Source organism: Lampetra planeri, chromosome 64 (genome assembly GCF_965212315.1).
Source record: "Lampetra planeri chromosome 64, kcLamPlan1.2.h2, whole genome shotgun sequence".
Lineage (NCBI taxonomy): Eukaryota > Metazoa > Chordata > Hyperoartia > Petromyzontiformes > Petromyzontidae > Lampetra > Lampetra planeri.
In genome coordinates, this window is record NC_136170.1 from 1,105,937 (window position 1) to 1,126,653 (window position 20,717).

The following is a 20,717-nucleotide window of genomic DNA, read 5'->3' on the forward strand; positions in this document are numbered from 1 at the left end:
TCCAGTTTGAAACAACACATACACTTGGTATTGTGTAGATTATATCCTTTGAGTCTCATCCATCTAACCTCCACGTGTCCATCATGGCATTCTGTGATTTTGAATATCGCTCAAGCATTTTAGTACAATAAATAAAATGTAAGCAAAGAAGGAATATGCTGATAACATTTCAACCATGCAGTTCAATCTGCAGTCTAACTACAATTACGTTATAATTGATGATACTTTTATGCCCACTGTATAAATAACATTTCCAACAAAATACCTTCATAGTACTGTATGCCATACATGTTTTATGAATAGTTGTAATTTTGTTCACGTATGTTTATATAAATTGCGTAAGTTTAAAAAGCCAATGACAAATCATGGTGGGACACCATTTATTGTTTACAGCTCTGAGCCAATGGCGCATATTCTACATTTCAATGGCAGGGCCAAGTCATTTCGTAGGACAATCACTGTTGGCTTCCCAACTACCCACATAGTTGTACCTATTTTATCACCCCCAGAGTGGGGTGATGATGATATGAGACAACTTCTGTCCAGGATTTAAGTTGAGGGATATGAACACAATGCGCTGCCCAACCAGAGAGATTAGAGATTGAGAGAGTCTACCTGTCAGGGAGAATAGGGATTGAGAGTCTGCTGTGAGAATGTTTCTTCTTAATGTCTGTGACATTTCCCACCCTGAGTTCGTATATGCCGCCACTTTAAATAAGGTCAGGCTACAACAGGGTTGGTCCTTCATTAGGATATTTGGTGAAATCTTTACTCTATTTTATTCCAGTGTGGAGAAAATCCAGGAGGGTGCATGCAGACAGAGTGAAACAGGTGTGCGGTCGATCTCACCGTTTGACAAGTCTGATTACAGATTATCTTCTCGCACGTGATCTTGTTAAACTTTGTTGCATCATCGGTCTCATTCGTGCACTCACAAGTGGAGCAATCCATCGAAGGCACTTGGGCGCTGACCTATGGAGAAACCGCAGACAATATTTGTAAGGTAGCCAGAAACCGCCACCAACAATTTCCCAAACTTTGTGGTCTGCCCATGGAGGGGGGGAGGTACTTGATATGTTTAACCCCCGTTGTGTAATTTGTGGATCATTTTTCAACTTTGGCAAATTTGAACCACGACGTTGACACACAATAGCCTACTCTTGCAAAATATATCATGGCATCTACAGCCATTGACGGTGCATTTTTTTTTTGTTAAAACACAGTCGGTATTAATCAGACTATTTTTCTGTACAAATATCTCCCATATAGCCTGTTAGGGCAAGTGCTGTTGGCAAGGATATATTAAGGTCGGGCACGGCCAAAGACAAAGACACACACTGTCACACACAGGCAGATCGTCAATGAAGGCAGTGACAACTCTTACCGGGTATCTTATTCCATTGTAAAGGCACACCCGCACTGAAACAAGCAAATAAAACACACATTTGAACAATGAGATGCAGATTTCCTTAAGGAAGTTAAAAAAATCACACACTTGCATAGGCAGGATCAATATTGCTCCCCACTTGGCATACTGGCAGGGTTAGAGAAGACTTCAGCCCCCCATGAAAAACCCACCCTGTTATCTATGGCATCTCTCCACTGAATTTATTTCATGCTTATGTGAACAGAAGTATCTGCAGCACATTGTACAAAGATAAGTACACACAAATACAAGCATGCACGCACACGTACGCAAGCTTGTGTGTGTGCACGCATATATGTATCGTCATTGAATATTTATCCTGTGCCTTCATGCGGTACATCTCAAGGCGCCTTGCGGCAGGGGACCCCCAATGGCAGTTGTCCCTGCTTAGCACAAGGTGAATGCAGAACTGGCCTGCAAGTGTGTGTTGGTCTGCCATTAAGTGGCAATGTTGCTATTTGTCTTCCCAATGAATAATTTTCAATTACAGTAATTTATCACATTTGGACCAAGACATTGGCACACATGGCCTAATATTTTTCGAATAGTCATGAGATCTTTAATGTCCACTGTAACGCAAACAGTTTGTATTTTTTATGAATACACCTGCAGTATTAATCAGGGCAGCCGCGGGGCTCGAACCACAAAGCTCTGCAACAAGCAGTAAACGCGCTTCCGCTCGGCCACGTCACCACACACAAGCACGCATGCACTTACTGCACTCGGGGCAGCAGGCGTCGCTGGGGTTTCTGATCGCCCAGCCGGGCTCAGTGCAATTATTGTACCCCAAGGGCGTGCACGCACGTGGTTTGCAAACCACGGAGCGCGTCCCGGCATTACACTCGCAAACGTTGCAGTCGCTGTCCCACACTTCGTTTAGCTGTGGGGGGAGAGAGGTGGAAGGGGCAGCGTGAGTTGCGCCTGTCCCAACCAATTTAACAGTCGTCTTTGTGAGAGGAGGATTGCCCCTTTTTCATGGCAATATGGAATTTCCACTACAGGCTGAGGGCCACCAATAGAGTCTAATGTCACCACAACACTGAACTGACCACGGTGGTGTAGCTTCAACTTTTATTTGTCAATTACATTTTAGGTCAAGTGATCGTTATATAACAGCTCGTGAGAACCCATTGAGACCAAAAGTCTCTTTTTCAAGGGAGATCTTTGCTAATACAGAACAGCGGAGCATAAAAGTGCAACGCAGGACCAAAGCAACATAAACGAAATCATAAGGGAGATTAAATATAATTTAACATTTAAACACAGTTATACATAAGTGAGACATCGCTCAAATACACTATTGTCAGAGTAGTGAATACAATGTTAGATTTCACAGACGCTTTGTCAATCCACTGATGAATTAAGGCCTCTCCAATTAGTACGAGTCATGGAGGTTCTTTACCCATCATCACACTGGTCAGTGCAGGTGGTTAAAATATCATGCCCTGAACCAGTTCTGATATCATTCGCCACTGATGTTAGCCGTGGGTTCGTAGCACGGTACATAGATGACTGTGCCACTGCTCCCAGTGAATCTAACAGATCTTTACAAACTGAAAAGAAAGGTTTTTCAATTTTAAATCAGCTGCAGTGTTGTTCCACGTGTAAGGAGAGTCACGACTAACGGAAGCTTTCCAAATTTGCTATTTTTTTTGGAACATGACACAATAATTTTGAAGTAGTCTTAATTCATGGCGGTTTGTTGGAGAGGTCGAATCAAAATAAGAGAGTTCAGAGGCCACTCCTGGACGGGAACAAACAAGGAAAGCAAGGAAGAGAAGAATATGGGGGAGGCTTTTGCCTAGATATTATTGGTGATGATTTGTAAACGCCTTAAACACAAACTTAGGCCATTGCATGCTTCTCCTTATTGACAGCAGTAAGCAACCCATCAGAGAGATCACTGTGAAGGGCAGAGTAGATATCAGCAGAATTAAAGAATAAAAGAAACAAGATCTGGTTTAGATAGGACCTGGTCACCTAGATTGAAATTTTTTTTTTGCGTGTTACCGATTTCAAAATTAGATTGTATTCAGCACTCTTAAAAACCTCCAGATGCAATCAAGCATAGCCTAGGGTAAAAATTACATTAAAAAATGTGTCCCTGTTTCAATAGGAAATTTTGGAATGTTTTTGTTTTCAGCAAAGAGAAAAATTTCGCCTTTTTATCCCCTTTTGAAAGGTCAAAATTGACACCACTCACTCCCTCACTCAATTACTCTCGACTGGCAACTGTGTATACAAATATTAGATTCAGTGACACGTGTAGCATCGAGTGACCCAAGTTTTACCTTTTTACGTTCACCATTGGATCCAGCACAGCCTGAAACACAAATTCAGCAGTTGATTAAACATGTTTAAACAATTATCATGGCACTGCCATTTGCATCACCCTTATCACCATAATAATCATAATAACACACCAATTCCTCACAATATATTAAGCATTAAAAACTGGAAATTCAGCAGCCTGCGTATGTCACGTTGAGGTAGAGGCACTGTCTACGTACCACAGTCTGATACGCATAAAGACTCCTTCATTGAGGGGTCTGTAGAGGTGAAGAGAAACTCTCCTTCTGGGCAGAAGCATCCCTCATATGTTCTGTTGCTGATGTTGATGTCTGGGATGTCTCTGCGAATAGTTCATTGAAAAATACAGTAGTTAGGAAACTACCCTATCTTCTATATGATACTACAAGTAGTAGTTCATACAGTATTGTCTGCATCATGGTCATGATGATAAGAGCAGAACACGTGGTCGCATTTGGTGAACTGGTGTCCTTGCGTGTCAGTCTTCTAGTGCTCTGTTAATAATCTAAAAGACATTTTTACTTGAAACGTGCACAGTTGTTGCTCACTCCACAAAGAGAGAGACAACAACTCGGAGGGACGAACCACAGACAAGTGGGAAGGCAGCCAAGCGGTGGGGCCGGCACCAACAATTTCCCAAGCTCTGCAGTCGCCTAAATATGAAGATTTTATTGAGTAATTATGTGATTCTTTACATGTCGGAGGAAACTGTAGCGCTCACAGAAAACACACGGTAGCGAGGGGACCGACGCTCTATCCTATACAAATGGAACAGATGGGAGTTCCACATTATGCTGTCGCCTTCTCCGGGTGAGCCAGGGTATAAGCGCCTCCTCAACGCCCACGGGAAGGATTACAGGCCACTTATATAGCCACAGCCCCGGGTCGCCCAGCTGACAAAATTGTGCTCTCTTGTTTTTTAACAGAAACTTTGAAAACACATTTAATTCATTAAAATATTTCATGAAAAATATATTTCAGCCCCCCCACCCCATAAGGAATATTTTCACCTGCCGTGATTAGGTAGGGGGGTAGGGGGCAGTTGCGTGGCTGAGCCCACAAACACGAATGGCTCACAGAGTGATAGGAACCAGAGGCAGGGCCCTGACTCAGTTCCTTAATTTTTCTTGGGCCCAAGAAAACCGGTTGGTAGTAGCCATGAAAACAGCACACCATTTATGTAGAGACCCCATGAGACTGATGTGTCGATCTCCCTGTTTTCTTTTGACTTCATAGACAGACAAGAATACAGTACTTAAATCCCGATATCAATAAAATTCACATTTTACAATTTTAATACATCTTACTTCAAATTGCAGCTTTTATCAAAGGTTGTACTGCACTGATGGTAAACTCTTCCTTCTGGACAAGTGATATCTGTAAACAAAAACATACAGAATATTACAGTACACTGTAACAACACACAATCGTGAAGTACTAAAGATATGTAGATATTTATAGCTGATATAGCTTCACCACAACCATTAAACTTCACCACGCGAGTGAGTGCGAGTTGGTGAACTGTATTTACCACCCAGTAAATATTCCTCCTTCAGTGTGCAGAGGTAGCAAAGGATTATTAACATGGTGAGCCGAGTTTGATTCCCAGCCATGGCGAGTAATGTCAGAAACAATCCTACCCTCTCTTCACCAACCCTGACAAAATAGGGTGGTGAAGTACAGTCACACAATCCTTATGCATGACATCCATTTGTTGGATGGAGAATGGCTGGATCTTTTAAATGTACGGAAAAAAACACTTCACTGGAAGGGCACTTACTGCATATTCCATTTGTGTTTTCCCTCCATGGAATGCAGAAGCCGAGTTTTTCACATTTCTTGGAGTAGGCCTTGATACTGGCACATGCAGCATTGTTCGTCTTTTGTGCGCACTTGTCAAAGACGCAAGAATCATAATAGATGTCCGGGGACAATATTTTGTTGCAATCGGCGAACAAACTGCACACGCAAAGACATAAATCCATAAGTTTATCCTCGGGTAGGCTGCTGGGGTAAGTGTTGTGGTGAGTGCTGTCAGCAAGCACCTATTAAGGCACTTGAAATAAGGAAGCAAGAACCATGTAGAACTATGGGCAGCATGGTCAAACTAATTATGGTGATGACTGTGACCCCTATGAAAGGTGAAACTGGTACTGTACACAGGTGCCGATGTACTATTTATGTATATTGTCAAAAACACTGAATAAACTAAATCAATTCTAAGTGTACAGGCTGGCAACAAGAGTCAAAATATTTAATATACACAAAATATATATATTTTAAATTTTTGAGATGGAGATCTAACACAAGGCTGGAGCGATTGTGCACCTAGTATGTTGATGTCGCGTGACATTCCAGGCATGATGGGAGGTCCTATACTTTGGTCACACTCGTGCTTCTTGCTGTCTAGAAAGCACGCGTTGCATGTATCATTACTAAACCTGTTTTAGTAAAACTAAAAACTTGATCCTCATTTGGTGGAAAATACTCTCTTACATCCATAATACAGGTTTTTGGGTTAGATCGCGTAAATATATAAATGTGTCGTTAAACCCGTAATTACAACTTGCTGGCGAAACGTCGTACTCAGATTGTCAATGTTGTGGCTTTGCTCTCCACACCAGTGTGCTGTACTAGTAACGAGTTGGCATGTTGTTTACGAGATCAAACTTACTAATTGGCTGTGTCGGGTGATGGCGGCTTTAACGACACATTTATATATTTACGCGATCTAACCCAAAAAAAACTGTATCATGGATGACATTAGTCGCGAAAGCCTACGTGTTAAAATTACTCTCTTACATTTAAAGCAATCAGGTTTCAGATGAAGACACTGTACCAAAACAGCTATTAGGACAGTTTAAAACAATAACTATCCTTTTATCAATAAGAATAAAATATGTTCACGTGTTTCAAAATGCTGACACATTGGACCATCATAATTTTCCCCGATATTGACAGACTGTGGCATCAGCAATTAAGCAGCAGGCTGGTTTGCAAATAAAGCTCACACAAAGAACCCATTGCGTAAAATTTGAAAATGTGTCAGTCTTCTCCCTAATTTACAAAGGCGTTATCGAAGGCTCAGTACTTGGTTCATTTTTGTTTTCATTATGCAAAAAATGTTGCCACAGTTAATACATAAAAAATGCCAATATGGCCTTATATATGCAAGGAGTTCACCTAGATTATCATCATCACATTAATAATCATAATCTAATTTATCATCGTAGCAAAATGCCCCACCATTCATACGTAACTGGTAAAAAATTAACCCGTAAAAACAACGTTTTTCACTATAAATCCTTTATATGCGTGGCGGCTAGAGTCCTCTCGTCCTCTGGCTTGAGATGGCTGCCACCTATGGGTCAGATGATTGCCTGCCACCATTAAGCAATTGGTAATTAAATATAATTTATTTTTTCCTAAAAAGTGTAAAATTTAGGAAAAAAATTTTCACGAAAATAAATTGTCACGCACAACGAGTCTGTGTGCAAAATGTCAGCTCGATTTGATCACGGGAAGTGGGTTAAAAAACGACCGAAAGATTTGCACGGTCATAAGCGTGCAAGCAAGCAAGCAAGTGAACTTAATATAAAGGATTTAAAAACAGAGGGCTTGTGCCCCACCCACTCTGGATTGTGTAACCGATCTCAATGGGTTCTGACCTGTTGTAGAGCACCCTCACAATGCATTATATATTACTGAAATCATAATCGTGTGTGCTTTGACTCAGCAATTAAGACAATATATATGTACACACACCTGCTCTTTAGGATGTCGCAGGGCTGGGATGGGCAATGTGTTGTTGTGATTGGTGTTTTTGTTGGTGTGTTTGTTGGTGGTGTGGGGTTTCGACACGTGGTCGTATTCCAGGCGCCTGCCATGACTGCACAGGAAACTGGGACACCACTTGGCAAGCGACAATCGTTCGACGGGACATTGCTGCACTTCCCTGAAACGTCAAACAACCCATTCGTGTCAGGAATCTTCAATTCACATACAATTTAAAGTATTTAACAAACGGTTAACCCAAATGGTCTATTACCCCAAATAATAACAGATGTTGACATTTTTTTAAATCATATAATTGTAATATACGTAATATACTTCCTATTTAATGCCCTGAATCCAGCAGGCAATGAACATTTATAAACTAAAAATATACTATTTTTATTTTACCAGGAAAGGCCCACTGAGGTATAAAGCTCTTTTCTCAGAAACGACCTGGCCACAAATGACAGCTCAACGAAGTGGCTTATCATGTGAAAATGTATAGCAGCCAAATACTCTGCATATCTATATCCCTCCAATGAAGCCTTCTTCCTGAAGTGTCTTCCAAGAAATGGACATGGCTGCGTTGACCTCTTTAGTCGATGCAAAAATCTAGATTGAAATCTCATTTCTTTAGAACTGCTTTTTGTGTTTAGTTTCTTGTCCTTTCCCGCACCTTGGATTAGCACGGTTGAATATGAACGTTGCGAAAGAAGTTCAACATACATAGCATACGCAAATGAACTCCCTTCCCAGGGGCCCTACCTGGCAAAGCCCCCAAGCGAGCTCCCTTCATATCCCCAAGTCTCAACATTAACGGTCCATTTAATGCAGCTATGAAGCCTGTGGCCAACCACTCGGCCTCCTCCTCCATTCACAACTAGGTTCCTTCGATAACAAAATCTAGGGGAAGAAGCTTTAGGGCTCCTCCATTCACAAGGAGAACCCTGGTTGGCAGGGTCAACCAATGTAAAAGTGAGACGCATGCCCTAAAGCATCTTCCCCTAGATTTTGTTATGGAGGCCCCCCAATTAAGTTGATTAGACCCCGTGCCCCGCTGCCCACATAAGTTACAAATACAACTAAGGTTACTCAGGCTACAATACAAACCGATCACACGTCCATGCCAATGCAGTGTTATAAAGGCATTTGTTTCATGCTGTGTACACGTATTTTTTGTGCTACTCAGGAATTAGTTTTATGTTGTGTATCAGTGTGTTTTGTGTTCATAAGGCACTTGTTTTCTGTTGTGTAGGAGTGTGTTTTGTTGCCGCAGTGTGGCGCCGACGTTCCCCACACACATCCAAAAAATGGTCCTGCACGGTATCCCTTGCGCAGACTGCGCCCTCCCCCAGGGCCACGTGACCCCACCAGTTTGGAACCAACTGCTTAAGCTCATTCTTCATTTTGGGAAGTGAATGGAGTTGCCTCACGCCTAGGACTTTTGAACAGTTAATGGCTATTGCGTTTCACTTTTTGCTCTGGTGAGTGTGAGTGTTTGGTCAATCTCTAAATCCAAGATGTATAATGTGCCACATTCAGCAAAAACCTGAAGTGCAGATGGCACTGAGAAAATGGTAACTAAATTAAACTAAAGAGAAGAGAAAAAATGTATTTAGTCTGGTTGTTGGAAAGTGGTGAGTGGAATCAGTGTTCATCAAAATGTGACTGGAATTGTTGGAAGGCAGGGCTAACAGGTGAAGGGTGGGTTTTATATATATAACCCTAACCCACCAAATAATCAAATTGCGCGATGAATCTATGTATGAACTATGCACATTATATTCTAATGGTGGGAATAAACTTAGACAAAACATATATCACGAAGATAATATGAACGAGACAGTATAAAAAAATATGAATACATCAAAATGGGACCCCAAACTATGAAAATGACTGGCTCCCTCTCCTTATTATGCCAACTGATTTCTGTACAGCGTCCAGAGATGTGGTAGCATTTAAATGATATATAAATTGCATTGTATGCTAAGTGGAATGTGTTGTAGAAAGCACTCTTTGCGTTTGCAGCAACGTGAAATGGCCACTCACCACATTGCCCCTCCGTCTTGTTCCCAAAGATTGCGTGTGACAGCACAATGAAGAACTCTTGGCCATCAAAGGTTATCCTAGAGTTAATCTTCTCGAAGTTCACAGTCAAGGTGATTCCAGTGTAATCGATGGAGAAATTACCTTCACAAATGGTACAGGTTCGTCATGAAACAATCTGCATACATTTTTGTCTCAAATGCATTTTGCTATCTATGGAAAAATACATTCTTGTAACATATATTAATGGTACTAATTATAATTAATTAGACTTCTTAGAGCAAGCCTGCTTGTTTAGGAAGGTTATCAGCAAGCGCAGTATTGGGTATACAATATTGGAAAATGCAGAACATTACTTTTCTTTCCAATCCACCTTGAAAGTCGATATAGGCATTCCAGATAAGATTTGGGTCATCGAGTAATTTCCCCTATAATTACGGTACTCCGTGAGTAAAACATTTTCAGTAGATACAGTGCACAATATTAGCCTATAACCAAATCACCTGGAATGAGCCCGACCCTATCAGACCTCAGAACCTATGAAGGATTGAGCCGGGATAGTGCTTGGATGGGCGGCCACCATGCACCGGATCACTGCGATCTTGGGTCGGAGTACAGAAAATGCTCCAACAATCCAGCAGGCTGCGATTCAATTAATGGATTAATCAAAGTCTCATTTAGCCAGTTACCCAGCTAGTTTGCAAGGAAAATCAGTTCTGTATCAACACAGCGATTGTAATTGACTCCAAGATGATTTAGGTTAAAACGTAACTTTAAAAAAATATGCGGTTCCGAGTGAAATTGCAAGCCTAAGGACGCGGCAGCGGTTGCTGAGGATGATGTCATTACTCCCAATGCACCCAGCCAATCAGCTGCCAGTGTGATTGCAGCTTGCACCGTGGGAATTGAGCAGCCATGGAGGCTGCTGCTGTAATATTGAACTCGAACAGTGGTGCCATCCCTAAATTATGTCCCAAATTGACGAGGTGTATTTGTCCAAACCTATCTTATTGAATCACAGTTATTTTCAAGTCTTAACTTATGAAACTAAGTCGTTCAGTATTCAGGCCTAAATACTTCCACCAGCAGTCGTTCATATTCAAGTTCAAGTTTATTTGTTTAATCAGATGATGACTCGCATTTGCAAGAGTGACTTGGGTTACCATTCTAACAAAAAGAAAACACGTAAAATAAAGTACAGCATTGAATCAAATAGAAATCAGAGCAACTCACCTGGAATTTTGTAGGGAGTTGGTGTAATTATTCCATTCAATAATACCTGCAAAACAAAGCAATCCCAAACCATCATTTCCTGGAGGTCTAACTCACATATTTATTGTATAAATCGTGAATTTAAGTTTACCCCATACCTTTATGTTGGTTGTGTTGTTTGTCCGCTCCAGTCGAATTTCGTACTGCTCGTAGGAAATGATCAAGTTCTGGGGGCACGAAACTTCATCTCCGGCCCCACAATGATACGTGTCGATAAGTACTTTGAAGTGAAAATTCCAGTCTATCCCAGAACCATTGATCTGCTGCACCAGAACATACTGGCACACCCCCTGGAAGTCATATTTATTGCCACCAAACGTCAAAAAGTGAGGATCTCCCCATCCTGTGCAACAACCTGCATTAAGAGTGGGGGTAGGGTGGGAGGGGGGTGAAAGTGGACACACACACAGAAAATAGAGCATGACAATCAAGCAGCCCTACCTACATCCTGCTATACACAAAGATGCATTATTTATGCATTAACCCTCAGCATCCCACTACACGAAAAAGGACCCCCACACCCCCACCAATGTCTTCCACTCTTCACACTCTCTTACCACCTCCATCCTGCGTGCTCAAATTTGTCCGATCTCATCCTACCATGAAATGTTTTGCCTTCCTGTTTCTTTTTCCCTGAATTGGCCATTTGTTTCCTATCAGTCATTTGATAATCCAGTTCGGTGTCCATCCCAACTCAATTTCAATGTTTTCACTTTGTAAATTACAACTGTTATTCGATGGTTTAATTATCAAACCTTATATTTTCAATTGAGTCCAACCTGTTGGCAAACTTGTAACCTTGTTGTTGTTTAACTAGAGTCCAGGTGTATGTCCTGTAGATCTTAACTGGTAAAATAAAAGAACCCATTAGCTTAAAAATAAACACTTGTCATTTTCCTTTCATAAAGCTTCTCAATGACCAACATTTGTGTCAAAATGAGGGCAACTAAAATGCCATTATTGGTGCCTAATGTGCTGGCTCTGATTGGCTGTTTGTGCACATGGCAGCCTAATAAAAGCAGAACTACTCTAGGGTGATAAATAATATGGTGGCTAGGAACGCAGAGCATGATGGGAACTGACACAAGTTTTCTTATACTGCTAATCGGATGCCAAAGGCCTTAGACTTTTGTGAACTTTTCACAGAAGAAGTAGTGGGTTTAACACTAACTTTAATATCATACTTATGAAAGTACCTGAAACACTGAACAGTCAAATATATGCCATATTTGGCTTTAGTCCTCTAAAACCTCTACTTTAATTGTCTCAAGTGTCGTAACGCTTATTTTTAGAAGCGTTCTGCATTTACATGTTTTAGTGGGAGGAACCTGGAGTACCCGGAGAAAATCCCCAAAGCTCCGCACAGATGGATTCAATCCACAGACACTATCCAGAGAGTGGACAAAATCTATAGGTAGACTGCATCTAGTGCTGTGCTGTCATCTCCTGGCAGTTAACTGCTCTCACAGCCATCATGCACACCTACAATAGAACAAGAGCATGTAGTAAAACAATAATTGGCAAAGCTCAGTGGGGTGTTGAAAAACCCAGCTTTAAATGTGAAGGCCATCTGAATGTGCTCTACAAACTCACATGGGCACTCGTATTCTTCACAGCATCCTTTCTTGACAAGTTGTGGTAGTTCCTGGTTTTCACATACTGGCTTGACTGGAGTTTTGCACTGTTAGAAAATACAAGATGACATGACAAAGTAAGAACAATATGTACATACAATTACATGCATTTACGTTTACAAAACATCCAAATGCAACCGCATCTTAATGGTATAATGGACAGCGCAATACACTATAAACATGTGGAATTTGCCACGGCTAACACTAGTGGCAAATCAAATCTGAAATGGTTTTGTAAACGGTTATGCGAGTGAAATGAAAAGACGATATTTAAAAAACATGCTACTTGAAAGTGGCTGGGTAGCTCAAGGGTTATAACCAATGAGATGGCACCCCTGAAATTCTGGGCCAGAATCCTGTTTTCAGCCATAAGTGATTTAACTGAATTCTAAAGTAAAAGCAGGTTGACAGTCTCAGCCCAGTCACCAAATTACTGCTCAAAAAAATCATCACATTACATGTTTTTTTATTCAGTTAATTTGCCCTTTACTCTCCCCCAGTCGGTGAATTAACAAACAACACCTTGGGTTGACTGCCATATAGCAGCGCACACATGGAATGCAGAGCCCCTTGTTTGGATAAGAGTTCACTTGAAGGGATCTCATCCAATTGCAGAATAATTTTTTTTAATGGGACTGAAAACTTAGTTTCATATTTATATATCTGGAAACACACGAGATAGTGACATATAAATGTAATGGAGTCTGTGGATGAAGGAAGACTATAATCAGGGGCACGACCTATTTCAACGAGGGGGCTATGCAAGATACGAATACGGATGTTTTTCACCCATATACAATAATATGTAGGCTATAACTATATATTAATTCAGTTGCACCGCGAATTATATTTAGAAGAAGGCAGTCTCACAGTATCGCTAAATAAAAGATGTAAGGGTACAATAAAATAAGTAATTTTGCGTCTTGCTTTCATACTGGCCCATCGGTCTAGGATTTCCTTAAAGGGGGTGGATCGCGCAACTTTATGATCGATTGATAGCCAGATGAGTTAATTGGGCTTGGTCCATGGTAGAGTGCAGGTAATTTTTAATGCATTAAAAACATATTCTTAACATTTTTTCTTATCTATTGATTCGAGACTCCCTTGTGGCCAACTGGGCCCCTATGGATCGCATACGCTGCATACCCCCCATAGTTGCGGCCCTATCATATAACCTTGAGACTAAAATTTGGTTACCCATGGGATCTAAGGATGAAATGCGCCTTACAAACGTAAATTATTGATTGATTACATGAAAAACTGTTAATACATTTCAAAAAACAATTTAGAACACCTCTTATCTGAATAGCCAAAAACGTTTAACTGCTAAAATAGCGGCGATAGTATCTGTTCAGAATAAAAACACGATTTATTTGGTTCAGTACTTACTGGAGGGCAGGTGGGAGTTTGTGGAGACGTGTTGATTGTAGATTTCGATGGCGTTGTGCTTGACGATTTTGTTAGCGTTTTTGTTGAAATTGATGTTACTATTGTGGTTGGCAGTGTCACGGTTGTTGTCTCAGTTGTTGGTTTGTAAGTTATTGAAGTGGTTGCTGAAGATTTTTTTGAAGGCTGGAATGTTACTGTTGTTGATGGAGATTCAGTTGATTGTATGGTTGTTGATGACACTGTGAAGGGCGTAGTGGTTATCGGATTACAGCATACTCGAATCTGGTAGTCTTTGCACAATGGGGCATTATCCTTATTGAGGCAGAGAAGTCCAGTGGAGACATCACAAGTGACATTTTGCACAAAATTGGGGAAAGTTAAATCTGGAGAACCCACCACTTGGCATGCGATATTCACAGGATAGCTCATAGGGCAGATGTCGGTACCACTCTCCCTGATGTGTGCAAATGTCTCATTGTCACCGTCATTTTTTAAGTTGGGGATATCAGAATTTAACCATTTGGACCACACACATGTTGTAGTTGTTGATTCGATTATTAATGAAGCGGTTGATGGAGATGCTGTTGTGGGTAGGGGTGTAGTTGTTGATTCTGTGATTATTGAGGTGGTAGATGGAGGCGATGTTGTGGGTGGAGGTGTAGTTGTTGATTCTGTGATTATTGAGGTGGTAGATGGAGGTGCTGTTGTGGGTGGGGGTGTAGTTGTTGATTCTGTGATTATTGAGGTGGTAGATGGAGGTGCTGTTGTGGGTGGTGGTGTAGTTGTTGATACGGTTATTGAGGTGGTTGATGGAGGTGCTGTTGTGGGTGGGGGTGTAGTTGTTGATTCGGTTATTGGGGTGGTTGATGGAGGTGCTGTTGTGGGTGGGGGTGTAGTTGTTGATTCGGTGATTATTGAGGTGGTTGATGGAGGTGCTGTTGTGGGTGGTGGTGCAGTTGTTGATTCTGTGGTTATTGAGATGGTAGATGGAGGTGCTGTTGTGGATGGTGGTGCAGTTGTTGATTCGGTGATTATTGAGGTGGTTGATGGAGGTGCTGTAGTGGGTGGGGGTGTAGTTGTTGATTCGGTTATTGAGGTGGTAGATGGAGGTGCTGTTGTGGATGGTATAGTTGTTGGCGTGGTAATTGTTGGTGGACAGCACACTCGGATCTCATAGTTTTTACATTTTTTAGGGTACGAACGCTGCAATTCTTTCAAGCACAGGAGCCCTTTGTTGACATCACACGTGATGTTAGTCCCCGTGTCTGACAATTTATACATTACATAATCTTTTGCCCGACAATCTATTAACATGGGAACACCGGTCCCACAGATGGCATGTCCTGTCTTCTCCTGGTAGTGAGCATACGTCTCATTGTCATTTGGTGAATTAACATCGGGATAGTCAATGCTGTCCCATGATGTCCAGATGCATGGACCTGGTGAGATGGTTGATGGAGTTCCTGTTGTGGGTGGGGGTGGAGTTGTTGATTCTGTGATTATTGAAGTGGTAGATGGAGGTGCTGTTGTGGGTGGAGGTGTAGTTGTTGATTCGGTTATTGAGGTGGTTGATGGAGGTGTTGTTGTGGGTGGGGGTGTAGTTGTTGATTCGGTGATTATTGAGGTGGTTGATGGAGGTGTTGTTGTGGGTGGGGGTGTAGTTGTTGATTCTGTGATTATTGAGGTGGTAGATGGAGGTGCTGTTGTGGGTGGGGGTGTAGTTGTTGATTCGGTTATTGGGGTGGTTGATGGAGGTGCTGTTGTGGATGGTATAGTTGTTGGCGTGGTAATTGTTGGTGGACAGCACACTCGGATCTCATAGTTTTTACATTTTTTAGGGTACGAACGCTGCAATTCTTTCAAGCACAGGAGCCCTTCGTTGACATCACACGTGATGCCAGTCCCCGTGTCTGACAATTTATACATTACATAATCTTTTGCCCGACAATCTATTAACATGGGAACACCGGTCCCACAGATGGCATGTCCTGTCTTCTCCTGGTAGTGAGCATACGTCTCATTGTCATTTGGTGAATTAACATCGGGGTAGTCAATGCTGTCCCATGATGTCCAGATGCATGGACCTGGTGAGATGGTTGATGGAGTTCCTGTTGTGGGTGGGGGTGGAGTTGTTGATTCTGTGATTATTGAAGTGGTAGATGGAGGTGCTGTTGTGGGTGGAGGTGTAGTTGTTGATTCGGTTATTGAGGTGGTTGATGGAGGTGTTGTTGTGGGTGGGGGTGTAGTTGTTGATTCGGTGATTATTGAGGTGGTTAATGGAGGTGTTGTTGTGGGTGGGGGTGTAGTTGTTGATTCGGTGATTATTGAGGTGGTTGATGGAGGTGTTGTTGTGGGTGGGGGTGTAGTTGTTGATTCTGTGATTATTGAGGTGGTAGATGGAGGTGCTGTTGTGGGTGGGGGTGTAGTTGTTGATTCGGTGGTTATTGAGGTGGTTGATGGAGGTACTGTTGTGGGTGGGGGTGGAGTTGTTGATTCGGTGATTATTGAGGTGGTAGATGGAGGTGTTGTTGTGGGTGGGGGTGTAGTTGTTGATTCGGTGATTATTGAGGTGGTAGATGGAGGTTCTGTTGTGGATGGTGGTGTAGTTGTTGATTCGGTGATTATTGAGGTGGTTGATGGAGGTGCTGTTGTGGGTGGTGGTGTAGTTGTTGATTCGGTGATTATTGAGGTGGTTGATGGAGGTGCTGTAGTGGGTGGTGGTGTAGTTGTTGATTCGGTGATTATTGAGGTGGTTGATGGAGGTGCTGTTGTGGGTGGTGGTGTAGCTGTTGATTCGGTGGTTATTGAGGTGGTTGATGAAGGTGCTGTTGTGGATGGGGGTGTAGTTGTTGATTCGGTTATTGAGGTGGTAGATGGAGGTGCTGTTGTGGATGGTATAGTTGTTGGCGTGGTAATTGTTGGTGGACAGCACACTCGGATCTCATAGTTTTTACATTTTTTAGGGTACGGACGCTGCAAATCTTTCAAGCACAGGAGCCCTTCGTTGACATCACACGTGATGCCAGTCCCCGTGTCTGACAATTTATACATTACATAATCTTTTGCCCGACAATCTATTAACATGGGAACACCGGTCCCACAGATGGCATGTCCTGTCTTCTCCTGGTAGTGAGCATATGTCTCATTGTCATTTGGTGAATTAACATCGGGGTAGTCAATGCTGTCCCATGATGTCCAGATGCATGGACCTGGTGAGATGATTGATGGAGTTCCTGTTGTGGGTGGGGGTGGAGTTGTTGATTCTGTGATTATTGAAGTGGTAGATGGAGGTGCTGTTGTGGGTGGAGGTGTAGTTGTTGATTCGGTTATTGAGGTGGTTGATGGAGGTGTTGTTGTGGGTGGGGGTGTAGTTGTTGATTCGGTGATTATTGAGGTGGTTGATGGAGGTGTTGTTGTGGGTGGGGGTGTAGTTGTTGATTCGGTGATTATTGAGGTGGTTGATGGAGGTGTTGTTGTGGGTGGGGGTGTAGTTGTTGATTCTGTGATTATTGAGGTGGTAGATGGAGGTGCTGTTGTGGGTGGGGGTGTAGTTGTTGATTCCGTGGTTATTGAGGTGGTTGATGGAGGTACTGTTGTGGGTAGGGATGGAGTTGTTGATTCGGTGATTATTGAGGTGGTAGATGGAGGTGTTGTTGTGGGTGGGGGTGTAGTTGTTGATTCGGTGATTATTGAGGTGGTAGATGGAGGTTCTGTTGTGGATGGTGGTGTAGTTGTTGATTCGGTGATTATTGAGGTGGTTGATGGAGGTGCTGTTGTGGGTGGTGGTGTAGTTGTTGATTCGGTGATTATTGAGGTGGTTGATGGAGGTGCTGTAGTGGGTGGTGGTGTAGTTGTTGATTCGGTGATTATTGAGGTGGTAGATGGAGGTGCTGTTGTGGGTGGTGGTGTAGCTGTTGATTCGGTGGTTATTGAGGTGGTTGATGAAGGTGCTGTTGTGGATGGGGGTGTAGTTGTTGATTCGGTTATTGAGGTGGTAGATGGAGGTGCTGTTGTGGATGGTATAGTTGTTGGCGTGGTAATTGTTGGTGGACAGCACACTCGGATCTCATAGTTTTTACATTTTTTAGGGTACGGACGCTGCAAATCTTTCAAGCACAGGAGCCCTTCGTTGACATCACACGTGATGCCAGTCCCCGTGTCTGACAATTTATACATTACATAATCTTTTGCCCGACAATCTATTAACATGGGAACACCGGTCCCACAGATGGCATGTCCTGTCTTCTCCTGGTAGTGAGCATATGTCTCATTGTCATTTGGTGAATTAACATCGGGGTAGTCAATGCTGTCCCATGATGTCCAGATGCATGGACCTGGTGAGATGGTTGATGGAGTTCCTGTTGTGGGTGGGGGTGGAGTTGTTGATTCTGTGATTATTGAAGTGGTAGATGGAGGTGCTGTTGTGGGTGGAGGTTTAGTTGTTGATTCGGTTATTGAGGTGGTTGATGGAGGTGTTGTTGTGGGTGGGGGTGTAGTTGTTGATTCGGTGATTATTGAGGTGGTTGATGGAGGTGTTGTTGTGGGTGGGGGTGTAGTTGTTGATTCGGTGATTATTGAGGTGGTTGATGGAGGTGTTGTTGTGGGTGGGGGTGTAGTTGTTGATTCTGTGATTATTGAGGTGGTAGATGGAGGTGCTGTTGTGGGTGGGGGTGTAGTTGTTGATTCGGTGGTTATTGAGGTGGTTGATGGAGGTACTGTTGTGGGTGGGGGTGGAGTTGTTGATTCGGTGATTATTGAGGTGGTAGATGGAGGTGTTGTTGTGGGTGGGGGTGTAGTTGTTGATTCGGTGATTATTGAGGTGGTAGATGGAGGTTCTGTTGTGGATGGTGGTGTAGTTGTTGATTCGGTGATTATTGAGGTGGTTGATGGAGGTGCTGTTGTGGGTGGTGGTGTAGTTGTTGATTCGGTGGTTATTGAGGTGGTAGATAGAGGTGCTGTTGTGGGTGGGGGTGTAGTTGTTGATTCGGTTATTGGCGTGGTAGATGGAGGTGCTGTTGTGGGTGGGGGTGTAGTTGTTGATTCGGTGATTATTGAGGTGGTTGATGGAGGTGCTGTTGTGGGTGGGGGTGTAGCTGTTGATTCGGTGGTTACTGAGGTGGTTGATGGAGTTCCTGTTGTGGATGGTTCAGTGGTGAGTGCAGAAGCTGATGTGGATGGTGGTCTAGTTGTTGACTCCCTGGTAGTTAAGATAGTTGTTGGAGGAGCTGTTGAGGATGAGGTTGTAGTTGTTGATTCTGTGGTTCTTGGAGTAATAGTGGTCATGGTTTGTGGACACCCTATATAACAAAAGTAAAACAACCACGTTATTACATGAAACACTTTTCTTAAACACTGCATTGAAACTCATGCTGCTAACCATAGGGGCAACATTTCACATCATTTACAAGCAACCCCATTCTTAATGTGTATGTGAGAGAACACAACTCTCAACTTCTCACACTTGAAGCTCAAGAGTTCATCTTGCCCAGTGATGTTGTACTGCTGCACCCTAATCCCAGAATGGCTCTTACATTGTCTGACCACCTTGTTTCAGAAATTATTATTGTTACACAGTGGACATGACCTTCGAGGACCACTCTAATAGTCCCATGATCACCATCATGTGGCTTTAGCTCTTCTCCTTGGTCGCCAACCTATGGGTATCACTCCTACACTCGTCTAGGTAACCTGCCCAATTCCACCCTGCAAGTGTTCTCCCCGTCACAGACTTTTCTTGATTACATCTGAAATACTCTACCATGTTTTTATTCGAACCAAATTTCTTCACTTATCATGCTAAAAAAACTCTTGAGCACTTAAATGATACCCCGCAGCAACATCATCCGCAAACATGGGGTCGACTTTCACACGTAGGTTCATGACACCAAACTTCACCATTATGCCTCCAGCATTGATTTCAGAGCTATAGAAGTGCTGTTCGACTGTTTATCAAATTTATATTATTTGATGAGCTCGAAATTCCTTTAGTTAAATGTCAGAAAAACAGGAGCTATTATTTTTGATTCTCGTCAGCATTTGATGGATCCTCATCCCCATTGTCCGCAACCTTGGCATCCTTCTGGAACCTGTGCTGAGCTTCCTTCTCCACCTCCCCAAGATTGCCTGTCCATACCTCACCCCTGCTACTGCTGGTGCATGCTTTTGTCACATCAAGGCTAGATTTATTGCAGCATATCTCAATAAACTACAGATAGTCTAAAATGCCATAGACCGGGTGCTTTACCAAACCAATATTGTGCTCCCATCACCCCAGTCCTGGACTCGCTTTACCGGCTTTGTATTCACAAGCATGTGGACAACAAGATCCTTGCCCTGGCATTTAAATCCATCAATGGCCTTGCCCCTCCCTAAGTCTGGAACCTTCACTTTGACCTTTATGGACCTAAAATAAACTTTGATAAGCCTAATAAAATCAGAATCCACAACAGTCTGGCTGGCTGCGCAAATTCAACAACTGAGCTAAACTTCCGTGCTACAATTCGTAAAAAAAAATCATGAATAGGCCTTCCAGCTGTCTTTCGAACTTAACACATGGATTAACGCATGGTGTCATCTGAATTCCATCTCTACATCTCAACAAATGTCTAACAAGAAAGTTGAAACGTTTGAAATGTAAAAAAGGGTACTGTAAAAAACAAACAAATAAAAAGCGAGCAAAAATTTTATAGGTGATATGTTATAAAGAAAAGAGGCAAGTAGTTTAGGGGCAGAGAACACGAGCCAACCAAATGCTCGCCCTATCTCTAACCCCAACCAACTATCCCACCAGGCACTAGTACAGTACTAACCATCCTACTAACCATAACAAGAAAACCAACCACCAAGCCGAACCATAACCAACTATT

The 20,717-nt window shown here is 42.6% G+C and overlaps 1 protein-coding gene across 1 annotated transcript in view; it reads right to left on the bottom strand.

Moving 5' to 3' along the window:
• LOC144737070 (uncharacterized) overlaps positions 1-20,717 on the bottom strand; it is a 73,317-nt gene that overhangs the window by 8,351 nt on the left and 44,249 nt on the right. The window contains exons 29-41 of the mRNA XM_078619722.1: positions 13,852-19,148; positions 12,422-12,509; positions 10,927-11,183; positions 10,790-10,835; positions 9,560-9,700; positions 7,502-7,691; positions 5,517-5,695; positions 5,044-5,113; positions 3,937-4,058; positions 3,718-3,749; positions 2,144-2,306; positions 1,385-1,419; positions 850-972 (exon numbers count right to left, since the gene is read on the bottom strand). Of these exons, the coding sequence (XP_078475848.1) occupies positions 850-972; positions 1,385-1,419; positions 2,144-2,306; positions 3,718-3,749; positions 3,937-4,058; positions 5,044-5,113; positions 5,517-5,695; positions 7,502-7,691; positions 9,560-9,700; positions 10,790-10,835; positions 10,927-11,183; positions 12,422-12,509; positions 13,852-19,148 (6,743 nt within the window). The remainder of the gene's footprint in view (positions 1-849; positions 973-1,384; positions 1,420-2,143; positions 2,307-3,717; positions 3,750-3,936; positions 4,059-5,043; positions 5,114-5,516; positions 5,696-7,501; positions 7,692-9,559; positions 9,701-10,789; positions 10,836-10,926; positions 11,184-12,421; positions 12,510-13,851; positions 19,149-20,717) is intronic.